This window comes from Lithohypha guttulata (assembly GCF_036872675.1).
Source record: "Lithohypha guttulata strain CCFEE 5908 chromosome Unknown scaffold_6, whole genome shotgun sequence".
In the NCBI taxonomy this organism is placed as follows: Eukaryota; Fungi; Ascomycota; class Eurotiomycetes; order Chaetothyriales; family Trichomeriaceae; genus Lithohypha; species Lithohypha guttulata.
This window is the reverse complement of record NW_027042755.1, coordinates 634,709-647,107: the sequence shown is the minus strand read 5'-3', so window position 1 is coordinate 647,107 and position 12,399 is coordinate 634,709. Positions and strand designations below refer to the sequence as shown.

The following is a 12,399-nucleotide window of genomic DNA, read 5'->3' as shown; positions in this document are numbered from 1 at the left end:
CGCGCTACCTACCGTCTCCAGTCCATATAGAGACCTTCCCCGGATTCTCCAAAACCTCGGTACGTTTGCTGGGCCGGCTAACATCCTCACCGAGCTGCCACCATCCTGACCATCACAACATGTAGTCGAACAAGCTCCAGCACCTCTGCGTGCTCTCGTCACAATCCAGAATAAACCCACATTTACCCGTTACTGTTCAGTATCTCATAGACTCATCCACCAACAATGACCTCCCCACCCCCCCTCTCCAACCTCCATGTCCTCGAACTCGCCGGCCTAGCACCAGGCCCCTTCTGCGGCTTCCTCCTCTCCAGCTACGGCGCCTCAGTCCTCCGCATCGATCGTCCAGGCAGCATCGCCTCAAACGACCTCTTAACATCCTACAAGTCCTCCATCGCACTAGACCTGAAATCCAAAGCATCACATTCCCTGCTTTTGTCACTCGTCTCAAAAGCCGATGTTCTCATCGATCCGTTTCGACCCGGTGTGTTGGAAAGGCTGGGGTTAGATCCTGTGACTGTCCTGCAGAAGATTAACCCACGTTTAATCGTGGTGCGGCTGACGGGATTCAGGCGTGATGGGAAATATAAAGACATGGCGGGGCATGATATCAATTACCTCGCTGTGAGTGGTGTGCTAAGCATGCTGGGCGAAAAAGGTCGTCCGCCCTTACCGCCTGGAAACGTCCTTGCTGATTTCGCGGGCGGTGGACACGTCGCGTTCACGGGTGTGTTGCTCGCGCTTATCCATCGCGGTGTTAGCGGAAAGGGTCAGATAGTTGAAGCGAACATGGCGGACGGTGTGAATTATCTGGGGACGTACCCGCGCTTACTCCTCAAACACCCTATGTGGAATGGCGAACGAGGAACGAATACCTTGGACGGAGGAGCGCCGTATTACGGCTGTTACGAATGTAAGGATGCAGGACGTTACATGTCTGTTGGTTCATTGGAGCCGCAGTTCTTCGAGGTGTTGTTGAAGGGGCTTGGTTTGACGGAGGCGGATATCGTGCCCGAGAAGGATATGCGGAGGGAAGACAAGAGGAGTTGGGAGCATATGCGTTTAATATTTACAGCACGGTTCAAGACTAGGACGAGAGAAGAGTGGGAAAAGATATTTGATGGGACGGATGCGTGTTGTGTGCCTGTGTTGACTTTTGATGATTTGGAGGTGAGAGATTATGACTTTAGGCCTTTAGTAGGGTTGACAGAGAGCCCGGCGAAGGAAGTTGATATGAAGTATCATGGGAGAGCGATCAAACCAGGAGATGGAGCGGAGAATGCCCTGAGGGAATGGATGGGTTGGCAAAAGGGTCAGGAATGGGATGTGAGTGGGAAAGGAGCAGCTGAATTGAGAGGGAAAAGTAAGCTGTAGGATTTTTATTGTGCTTGGCTATGTTCGCCAGAAGTACAGCTCGATTGTATGATGTTTGGAGCTTCCATACAAAATTGACGATTAATGACTTCCAACCACGCACCGAATAATCTTGTCTCTCTTAGTAGAAGCCATTAATCATCATGTTTCATTGTGTCGAAGACCAGTAACATCGCCCCTCACGCTTCTCGAAACAGATAGCCATATCGTGACAAGCTTCTTGTCCAGAATACCATAACGAACAGGCGCGATCATTCAATTGAATGTCGCGGAACTAGAATACAGCCTGCAAGATCCTCTTCCACAATGGCTTCTGTTCCCTCTCCTCCGCAGTCTGTTGATTGCGTAGTTGAATACTGGCTCTTCTCTGATCTGCTGGAACGTCCTTGCCACTGACCTCGAACTGACCCTCACGCATACCAGTATAAATGTCGATCTTGTTGATAGGAACATATAGTGCTCGGTGTGTCGGGTATTTGAACCATGAATATGCCTTCCAGATGAGGTACAACCCGATAATCATAGGTGCAGCAAGGTATGACTCGAAAAATGACTCTGCGTCCGGTACCCCACCAATAGGGAATAGAGCAGCATAGAAGGATGCCATCAAGCACATGACATTTAGCAGTACACCAAGATAGCTGCCGTAGACGCCAAAAGCTGCCTTATAAGGTAGCTCGTCGACCGAATGACCGTTGTGTGCCCAGGCTTGTCTGAAGCGAATGTGTGAGACACAAATACTGCCATAGACGAAGAAATTAGCTAGACCTGAAAGAGCCAACAGCCAGGTGAATAGTTGACCACCAGCCTTTTTGTTCTCGTTAACGAAAGCTAGAAGTCCAAAACCGAGCTGCAAAATGATCGTAGGAATAGGTCGACCCTTTTTGTCAACAAGACCAAGAACTTTCGGTGCCATCTTTTCAAGTGCCATGGCTTGGAGCGTTCGTGTTGAGGCGTATGTTGCAGAATTTGCAACTGAGAGGACTGCAATGGTAATCACTGCGTTGAAGACTGAGGGTAAAGCCTTGATACCCGCCATCTGCATAGCAAGGACGAAAGGAGAAGCCTTCGTGTTTGCGCCACTTGAGCCCAATAGAACCTCACTGTTACTTGGTACGACCAGACCTAGGATGAATAGGTTAAGAACGTAGAATCTGGGTCACTGTTAGCAAAATCTGGCTGGCCAGAAGTTAAGAGGTAAAGCTCACAATGAGATACGCCAGAATACTTGTCTCGTCGCCTTCGGTATTTGCTTTCTCGGGTCGTTGGCTTCGGCCGCCGCGAGACCAGTAAGTTCTGTACCACCGAAAGCGAAGGAAGCCGTCACGAAAACTGAACAAAACCCTTTGAAGCCGTTGCGAAAGGCTCCTGGGTTGCCCCAGTATCTGAATCCGATATAACCACGATCGTCTGTTGGCACACCTCCAGTATTGATGATAATGCCGAGGATGATAAACCCGATACAAGCAAGAACTTTGACCATACTGAGCACGAACTCAACCTCGCCATATCCTCGAACTCCGAAGAATTGAATTGCTGTAAGTGCAACCAGGAAGACAGCAACCCAGACTGGCCAGGTTAGTCCGCGAACGAGAAAAAGGATATATCTGCTTACCACCGAGGTTTATGGTGTCATTCCAGAACCTGATTGTGAGACTAGCTGCAGTGAGCTCGAAAGGCAAGATCGTGAGCCATTGAATGGCATAGTCCCAGCCTAGTCCGACAAGTCAGCTTCAGATCTATCGTCATGAGGTCAAGGAACGTGGTTGCTTACCGATAGCGAAACCCCAAGAGGGGTCCATGAACCGTACAATGTAGCCATAGAATGCACCATTAACTGGATACATTACAGCAAGTTCGCAGAGTGCTTGCATCATCTAGTAACCGTCAGCATATTGAGCTGGTTCAAGATAGACTCCTTACCATCATCATCATGATTCCGATAATGATGAAACAGATGACCTGGTTCTGTCAGTCAAGATCCCTGCAAACCGTCGCTTGCCGTACCAGTGAGGCAGGACCACCTGATCGTAGAGCACCACCTGAACCAACGAAAAGACCTGGGGTTGCATCAGGATCTGATCTTGCAATAGTAAGAAGTGTACTGACCTGCTCCGATAGCACCACCTGAGTATGTAAGTTAGCACGTCGCGCCTACAGAGGTAATATAGGAACATACCAATAGCTATCATTTGCATGTGTCTTCCCTTCAAGTTTCGCTTTAAATTACCCTTTGAGATATCGACACCATAGTTCTCCGAAGTTTGAACATCGGCCATATGAACCTGATCTTTGACCACACTCCCACGCTTATGCATATCCATTGTATGACCAGCTTCGAGTGAGACCGAGGTAGTTCTGGCGCCCGAAGGGCCGACTCCTGGCTGAAGCTCATGCACACTCACATTAGGATCCTTCTTCGACATATTGGATGAACCTGAACGTGTATCTGATGATTTTGCAAGGACAGCAATGTCTCAAAGTAGAGTAAGGCGTCTCGATGAAATCCGAGAGCGACCTGTAGCTTTATTGGCGACCTCGGAGGTCGTGTGAGGCCTCCACAGCATGTAACATCATCGTTCAGATTGGTGTCATTAACCAGAGTATGATGCTACCAGTTTGCGTCAGAGCTTGCTAGTGTTCCGCACATTTGAAGCTCCAGCATCTGCGAGATAAACTCTCGTAAGTCCCTGGTCGTAATCGCAGGGCCATATTTGGCAATTTTTATCGGCAGCTATGTCTGAAGTAGCAGGTTCCCTGGCTGAGAAAAGTAAACGAACTGTAGTGATAGGTCCCAAGAAAGATTAAGCTTGCGATGAGTGAGCTTGATGAGGGGTGTCAAGGCTTGTGAGGTAAAATTTGAGAAATAAGCTCCCTTAGCTTTTGTCGCTATCGGCCAATCGGATATGAGTAGGAAGCAAAAAAGGAAGAATTGAGCGTCATCGTTATCGATGGATATTTGGTTGCGGCTATCGTCCGGCGCAATTAGCAATTCTTCAAGTAGTGGAGGTGGTCTCATGAGAGACTTGTGCAGAATGAGTGTTGACGCATGGAGAAAATCGTGAAAGTCGAATGGTAATATTGCAAATAGCCTGCCTGTATTCAAGTTCTGTGCTGGTAGCTGTATTGCTAACAGGCTGGCATCGACGTCCTGAATATACGCATGAATGATTGCAGCATTAGTTCTGCAGTTTCAAGAATGTGTCGTGAAGAAGGCGCACCAGGCAAAGCAACTGCAGTTTCTGGCAAAAATGACAACGTGGTATGCAGGTACGATCGTGTTGTTCTATGTCCAGGACGCAGGTGCTGGCGTTAACCCTTTCTGGTCTATTCACAACCATTGCAGTGTTTTTTTAGCCAAGCGCATCTTGTTGAGAAGAGAGCCTGACACAACTGAACACTTATTTGCAAAGTGCTCGTGATGTTAGTACAAAGCTTTGGACTGCCGAAAATGTACTGTCCGCTTCCAGCTTGAACAAGATTTACCATTCACTTGTGAAACCAGCAGCAGCCAACAAATCATCCGCGTTCAGAAGCGCGGCACCAGCACGTTCCAATTCTGTCCAAACTGCATTTCTCTTGCTAATGGGAAAAGCAGGAGTGTCCCAGTATCGCCCACCAATACCCTTCTGCCTTGCGACTTGCAATTGTGTTTGCAGTGTCTGAAGTTGTGTGCTGTTGAACGCCGTTCCGTTGATGGCACCAATATAGCGGCTGAACTGCGTTGAAGCGATTGGGGATACCTCACGCGTGATATTAGCTTGAGTGGTCGATAGCAGAGCGAGATTGGCATCGAAGAAATAATCTCGATTATTGACGCCCTGAACCTGGTTGAGAGGAGTATTGCCTGTTCCAATGACAGTGACTGCACCAGGAATGACAGCTGTTCCATTGAATCTTGTCAAATACCCTGCTCGACGAAGCGGCTCAAGAGCACGTACAACGACGGGCCATGTCGTAGGTCCATCAGTCTTGAGGTCGACAAAGAGGTATAGTGTCTGGCTTGAAGCAGTATCGAAGACGCCGTTGTCGGTCGGACCCGACACAAATGGGCTAGCAGGATTCTCACGTTGCAACACTGAGAGAATGGGCTGAATATAGAGAGCGTCGAAGGTACGCGTTCGAGTCAGGGCGGACTGCTCGTGGCCGACGTAGAGACTGCCATTGACGAGGAAAACATCTGCCTCCACTGACACACAACCGACCGATAGAGCGGAGTAGAAGGGAACATCTCGCCAGTAATCGTTGTGCGAATGTATTGGTTTCCATAGCACATGTCAGCTATAGTGATCCATACGAAGAGCTCGAGACCTACAGGTATAATGCCTCGTGTCAAATCTGTAGGATATGTATACAATTCACTACCATGCGTATTGGCAAGAATATTCTGCAGACTTGCAGAGATATCAAGATTTGGATCGCCCTGAGACTGCCGTTTTTGCGACCTAGCTGGCGATGCTGAGGTCAACGAGCTGAATAGAGCCAAAGCAGCTGCTGAAGATGTGACTTTCATGGTGGACGGTAATCTTCTGGAACGTGTATGAAGTATACCCGTGGCCGAGGTATGATGCTCGGCGTGAAAAGAGTCGACATAACTGCAGCTGGATGTCGTAGCGACTTTATGTGATTTGGAACGTACTTGTTGAATGCCTGCGGTCTCACCGGAAAGCAAGATGGACAAATACTGGAGCTGGCTGGAGCCCTGTCGATCTCTCACGTTCCTGGATTAGGTAAGCCAATTAGCGTAGCAAGGCAATACACGTGTTGGCGTAGCGAGCTCATGGCTGCAGAGCTTGCACAAGGTCGATGTATACAAGCTTGTGAAGGTGTATCTGACGTGCTGGTAAGGTCGGATTCTCTACATGTCTATGTCCTATCCTGCCATTCGTCAATTGTTTCACAACTCGCCCTTGGCATCTGTGTTCACCCCGAGGTCAATACTCCAGTCAGCACCAATTTTCACTGCCGGATTCCTGATTACAGCCCATGCAGCGTTACCGTCCTTGGCGACATGATACGACATGCTAGCAGTTCCGCCAGATTTCGAACTTTGACCTGTTACTTTTACCTCCGACTTGCCTTCCAGGCTCTTTGGGGCATTAACAATGATTATACGCTCGACCAGCACATTATCCATCGTCTTCAAATATGCCGCCTTCTTCTTGGTGTCTTTTGTGCTGACGCTTGAAGAGACATCCTGCGACTTCAAGCTGCCATCACCAAACGTGAAATTCCGATGGATATAGCCACCATGCTCAAAATCATATGTCTCACCATCATCAATGTAGAGCTCACCGTCTGCTCGACCATCACGGCCAAGCACAACGACCAACGTGTACGGGTCGAATTTCATCAATCCGCTCGAGCGTCTTGCCCGATCTTTTCTTGCAAAAATATTCCCACCTTGCATGAGCAGTGGGATCTTGTCAAGTGGAGCAGTCACAGAGTGACGTTTCCCAGCTCCAGAATAAGTTTTGTATGTGCTATAGTCGAAATATGTCTCGTCGTCAGCCAAGTAGATGTCGACAGATTCACCGCCCTCAGTCACAACAGGCTTGACGAGCAGTCCTGTTGATCCAATGTAGAATTGATCGTCAATATCGAAACCAGCCTCGTCATGAGGATGAACGTAGTACTGAGCTCGAACAATCGGGACGCCCTCGGTTGCAGCTTCGCGAAATGCTGTATACCAAGATGGTAGTAGAGAGTAACGTAGTCTCACAGCCTGAGCCATGATCTCGGTATATGGCTCACCAAGCAGATATGGCTCACGGCGGCGCGTGTCAATGTGTGCATGAGCGCGGAAAAAGGGATAAAAAGCTCCAGCCTGATACCATCTTGTTTGAAGTTCTTTTGAAGGATTACCGAAGAAGCCACCAACGTCAGCACCTGCGAATGGAAACCCTGCAACACCTTGGTTCAACACCATCGGTATACTAGCAGCCAAATGAGGCCAGCTTGCTTGGTTGTCGCCTGTCCACATAGCTCCAAGTCGCTGCGAACCAGCGAAGAAAGATCGTGTGAGCACGAATGGTCGCACACTCTCGCCCTTTGCTCTGGAAACGAGTGCGTGATGTGTCGCGTTGTGAAAGGTCATTCCATTGAGGTTGTGAACATCGCGGTGTTCCCAGTTACCGTAATGAACATTATCGCGTGGCATTGAGACTTCTGGGCCATTGAAGACCGACGGCTCATTCATATCGTTCCAGATCCATACATTCGACTGAACTCCTTTCATTTTGTTGTATGGGAACAAACTCTTCCACCATTCTCTAGCAGCAGGATTGAAGCAGTCTATCCAGTGAGAAGATCCTGGCCAGCACCATCCCTCGAAGAAGTTGCCGTCCTTGTTCTTCACCGCCAAGTCCTTAGACTTGAGCTCTTCAACTATTTGGTATCCAGCTTTGTTCTTGATGTGAGGGTCAATAATGATCACTAGCTTGCGTTCATGTTCATCGAGCTGCTTCTCCATACCAATAGGGTCCGGAAAATTGTCTTGATCCCACACAAAGTACTGCTTGTCGTCTGTGTATTCGAGGTCGAGCCAGATAACGTCGTAAGGAATATTATGTTTGTCGAACTTACGATCGACGTCCTTGACATCCTCATCGCTGACGTAGTTCCAGCGGCACTGGTGATATGCTATTGCGAACATCTGTGGCATGGCAGTATAGCCTGTGAGTTCAGCGTACTTCTTAGACAGTTCTTTGGGTGATTGTGTGAGCATGACGAAGATGTCCATTACGCCAGATTCAGAGAACCAATGTGTTTGAGTATCAGTATGACCTCCTAGACCCATCGTCGTACCTTGCTGAGTCTTCACAATATCGACCCATGTCTCGGCAGCATTAAGCCAAAACACGCCCACTGTAAAGTCCTTGTTGTGAGCCTGCATAAAAGGTATTGCTCCGTACAATGTCATTGGATTATCCAATTCGTACTCAAACACATCAGCATTGAAAAATCGATATGGCTGGTCGTAGTTACTCTCTCTGCCCCTGGTCTGCTTGAGGGATAGTGGTCCAGCATGTTCAGGAAGGCCGTAAACGTGCGAGAAACCTGGAAAAGAGATGTCCATAGAAATACTTTCAGGCCCTCTTGGTTTTGTGTCGGTGTTTCCGCCAAAGGTTTCTTCCCACCAGGTGCTCTCGTCTTCCTGTGGTACTAAAGGCTCGACTTTCTTGTCCTCATCCTTGCCCTCCTCAGTCACAGGCTTCTCAACCTTCGGCCTCCAGTGCTCGAAGTTAAAGAATCCTCTCTCATTCAGTACTACCTGCTTCTTGTCGTTGGCGAAGAGCTCGATGCCGAAAGGAGCATATGTGATGATAACTGAGAATTGGTTGGAGGAGCCCCAGGTCACCGTCGTAGACTTGTCTCCTTTGTCAAACTTGCTCAGCTTTTGAGGCTGGAGACCAGCTCCTGTCAAACTCCAACCTGCAGCCTCATTGTATCTCTCTTTACGAACTTTGCTGCCATGTCGAAGCTCAATGTCACCCTTCTGCCTCTTCTCCTCATCAACCTGTATTCTCGTACTACCAGAATCCAGAAAAGTCACAACAAGTGGGAGTTTAATCTTCTCCTTCTCGGAGGTGGTCTTCAGAATGGTACCTTCGATCTGGCCATTCTTCATTCGTATCGTGTTAGGGTCGAGTCGGTAAGGTGAGCCTTGTCTACCCTGTGTACTTGTTTCGTCCGCAAGAGCACGATTTCTTTTGCAAAAGCCAGACTGATCACACCTCTTGAAATCATGGTGTTTCACGCCCGTGACTGCTCAGTGTCAGCTCTGTTTCCTATAGTCTCGAATCGCGTATACCTGTGGGCACAACGATGGCCAGAAGGAGGAAGCACAAGCACAGGAACAGCCATGAGTGCTGCCGCCTCGATCCTCGTGCCATGTTTTTGTTGAATCTACTCTGAGGCAGGCTCTTCAGCTCCTGCCTGTAGTATATTTCCAGTATATTTGTTCACGAAAGTTGTCCTTTTGGCTAACCACATGCCGATACGCGGGTGCCAGATGATTTGCCGATGCCGTCGTTACCACAACCCGTTGTGGACGGCAATCCTCATCTGTAGTGGAAAGTACGTCTCGATCGGGAAGGTACGCTAGACCAGGGACCTGCAGGAAGGGACGATAGGCGCGTGGTCCCTGAAAGTGCCCCTCCAGGCTTGTGCTTCCCCACTGCTTTTCATACCGCCTCGAAACATTTTTTGAGACTGCGATTTTTCTGGATCTCCAAGATATATCCAATTCGTTACAGAGAAGAACTTCCGAAATCACAAGCCAGCAAGATGTCTACAGAACAAACGTGAGCCTACAAGAGTCTCGATCTCGACCCTTTTACTGATCTCCTCAGTTTCATTGCTGTCAAGCCAGATGGCGTCCAGCGAGGACTTATTGGAGATATCATCTCACGATTCGAGAAGCGAGGCTACAAGATGGTTGCTGCCAAGATGGTCAGCCCAAGCAAGGAGCATCTCGAGACGCACTACGAAGACTTGAAGGAGAAACCATTCTTCACAGGTCTTGTATCCTGTGAGTCGTCCATGGTTGTGTAATCCTGTCTACTAACGACATTCCTAGACATGCTTTCCGGCCCAATCTTCGCCATGGTCTGGGAAGGTCGAGATGCCTGCAAGACTGGCCGAGCTATCCTTGGTGCCACCAACCCTCTGGCCTCGGCTCCGGGTACCATCCGAGGTGACTATGCTATCGATGTCGGCCGAAATGTCTGCCACGGTTCGGATGGTGTTGAGTCTGCCAAGAAGGAGATCGCTCTGTGGTTCAAGGAGGACGAGATTGCGAAATACAAGAGTGCCCAGTTCGACTGGATCTACGAGAAGGCGTAGATATTGGTCAACAATTCAGTATATGGCACAAAACACGGTCATGAAAAGCTCTGCAATGCAGTTATAACGAAGAATTCACGATTTCCTCCTCTCGACTACTGTTTTGAATATCATTGTTGCAATATTTGGAAACTGTCCTGAACTAATGCTGCAGCTAGCTTCTTGCCGTTTGAGCATTACTATGTCAGTGTCGGCTATTTAAGACAGGAAATGGAAGCTCAAGATAGCAGGCAGCACTTCATGCGTAAAGTCTCACCTGTCAGCTGTTCTTCAGAAGCTGTTGAGGTTTCCATTCGTGACAGACGACTTCTGCTCTTCCTTGTTGCATTCTCAGTCGTCGTATGCTTCCTCCTGGGCCTCCTCAATTTCCTCTTGGTACTCCTCTCTAGCTTCTCGGGCCTCTTCGTGGTCACTGCTTGAAGCGTCTGAATCAGCTGCCTCTTGTTGTGCCTGTTCGTACTCCTTTCGAGCTTCCTCTAGTGATTCACGGCGCGACGAAGAAACATCGGAATTGTGTTCAAGAGCTTGTGCATCCGTCATTGGCGGTGGAGCACCATAGCCATAACCTGATGGCGCAGCTCCATATCCTGCTGGAGCTGACTGACGATGTTCTAGAGAGCTGTTAGAATGCCTCCCGGGCTACGTAAGAAGTAATTAAACATACCATCGTCGCTGTCGTCACCAGCGAGCGCTGCTCCCGCGAGACCACCAACGGCCAAGCCACCAGCTCCAGCAGCAAGTAAAGCACCTTTGTTGCTCTTCTCACCACTTCCAGTAGCTCCAGGAGGATAGCCGTGACCACCAGAGTGAGCAAGACCACCTGGGGCCGGGTAACCCTGTCCGTGCTGTGAAAATCCTTGACCATAACCATGGGGAGGATAGGTCTGTCCAGCTGGAGCTCCATAACCTCGACTCTGGTCCATCGACATGTAAGACATGGATGGAGGCTCCCATTGAGATCGACCAGTGGCTTGCTGAAGGTAATAGTATCTCTGACTGTTCTGATCCCACTGCTTGATCCAGCCTGGAGGAAGGCCAGGTTCAGCTGCAGGCGGACCGTAGCCTTGAGAAGGTGGTGGACCGCCATATTGTGGTTGGGATGGATTCGATGAGTGCTGTCCGGCATACTGTCCTTGGTGGTATGAATCTGAGGCACCATAGCTACCGTCCTTATCTGGTTCGGTTAGTTTAGTATATGATCGGGTCATGAAGATGTACAAGTAGTATTGTGCGTCTCGCCAGCATGCTGTTTCTCCTTGTCTTTGTCCTTGTCGCTCATCATTCCCTTGAAATCATCGGCCAGTCCTTTCAGGCTCTTCATGAACGACATCTTTACAGTGCTTCAGTGATAAAGTTGGAGGTTGAAGTCAATTCAGGGACGAAACGTAATAAATTTGGATCTGAAATTTGTCAGGTCAACCAGACTGGGTTCATCAGTTTATAAATGGTTGTAAACAGTAGCAAACACAGAGATATGACGTGGAACAACCTAGCGCGTTTCACTTCCTTATACGAGAGCAGGTACGACCGACCATCGCAGTCCTAGTTGACTTGTTTACAACTCATATCCCTTCACAGCTGAGACCGAGGTCGCCAAGCCAAAGACGCGTAATCTGTGCCTCGCCAATCTTTTTGATAGCAGTGTCAGTCGAACAAGCTATTCCATGGAATCTTTGCAGCATGCATGAACCGATGCTTAAGCGTAGCTTGTAAGTTATCTTGGAGTGCCAGCTAACCATTCACGACAACACTTGCGGAGGCGTGGTAGTGGAGTATCACACCAGCCCAACATCTATACGAAGCTGATTCGATAAAAGCATCGCTGATATGCTAGCAGGCGTACACAGCAGAATACCTGGACCGTTCGTTAACCTGGGTGCAAGGTCACTCGAGGACGGCGTCCCGAAGCCCAACAATGCAGCTAGCTGCGAAGCTGAACATCAAGCAGAGCACCCTCATTCTCGTCGGCTGTGCAAGTACGTGGAGCACATGCATATCGTCGTGTGTATTGCGTCTGCTGCTTGATAGGTCCTTGATTCTGACACGAGCCTGTCAGGTAAGAGTAGGAGATCACCCCATCTAAGAAAACACGTGGGGAAACTGCCTGAGGGCAAACATAGCAAACAGCGTTCCTCTGCAAGATCAGAACATTCGCCAGAAGAGATGTATATATCCTGA

The 12,399-nt window shown here is 49.0% G+C and overlaps 6 protein-coding genes across 6 annotated transcripts; 2 read left to right on the top strand and 4 right to left on the bottom strand.

Moving 5' to 3' along the window:
• Window positions 1-225: 225 nt before the first annotated feature.
• On the top strand, window positions 226-1,374 carry LTR64_007666 (uncharacterized protein; the record flags this gene model as incomplete). Its single annotated transcript, XM_064901984.1, has 1 exon — window positions 226-1,374. The coding sequence occupies one exon, from the start codon at window positions 226-228 to the stop codon at window positions 1,372-1,374; it is 1,149 nt and encodes a 382-aa protein (XP_064751663.1).
• Window positions 1,375-1,648: 274 nt separating this feature from the next.
• Window positions 1,649-3,800, bottom strand: LTR64_007665 (uncharacterized protein; the record flags this gene model as incomplete). Its single annotated transcript, XM_064901983.1, has 8 exons — window positions 1,649-2,528; window positions 2,583-2,943; window positions 2,990-3,088; window positions 3,149-3,251; window positions 3,298-3,336; window positions 3,382-3,434; window positions 3,484-3,501; window positions 3,554-3,800. The coding sequence occupies 8 exons, from the start codon at window positions 3,798-3,800 to the stop codon at window positions 1,649-1,651; spliced, it is 1,800 nt and encodes a 599-aa protein (XP_064751662.1).
• A 1,056-nt stretch (window positions 3,801-4,856) lies between these two features.
• Window positions 4,857-5,887, bottom strand: LTR64_007664 (uncharacterized protein; the record flags this gene model as incomplete). The annotated part of the gene is made up of 2 exons (XM_064901982.1): window positions 4,857-5,532; window positions 5,580-5,887. The coding sequence occupies 2 exons, from the start codon at window positions 5,885-5,887 to the stop codon at window positions 4,857-4,859; spliced, it is 984 nt and encodes a 327-aa protein (XP_064751661.1).
• Window positions 5,888-6,271: 384 nt separating this feature from the next.
• Window positions 6,272-9,004, bottom strand: ROT2 (glucosidase II; the record flags this gene model as incomplete). Its single annotated transcript, XM_064901981.1, has 2 exons — window positions 6,272-8,433; window positions 8,461-9,004. The coding sequence occupies 2 exons, from the start codon at window positions 9,002-9,004 to the stop codon at window positions 6,272-6,274; spliced, it is 2,706 nt and encodes a 901-aa protein (XP_064751660.1).
• A 659-nt stretch (window positions 9,005-9,663) lies between these two features.
• ndk1 (nucleoside diphosphate kinase Ndk1) lies at window positions 9,664-10,221 on the top strand (the record flags this gene model as incomplete). Its single annotated transcript, XM_064901980.1, has 3 exons — window positions 9,664-9,680; window positions 9,729-9,907; window positions 9,956-10,221. The coding sequence occupies 3 exons, from the start codon at window positions 9,664-9,666 to the stop codon at window positions 10,219-10,221; spliced, it is 462 nt and encodes a 153-aa protein (XP_064751659.1).
• A 330-nt stretch (window positions 10,222-10,551) lies between these two features.
• On the bottom strand, window positions 10,552-11,551 carry LTR64_007661 (uncharacterized protein; the record flags this gene model as incomplete). Its single annotated transcript, XM_064901979.1, has 3 exons — window positions 10,552-10,832; window positions 10,886-11,395; window positions 11,440-11,551. The coding sequence occupies 3 exons, from the start codon at window positions 11,549-11,551 to the stop codon at window positions 10,552-10,554; spliced, it is 903 nt and encodes a 300-aa protein (XP_064751658.1).
• Between the last annotated feature and the right edge of the window lie 848 nt (window positions 11,552-12,399).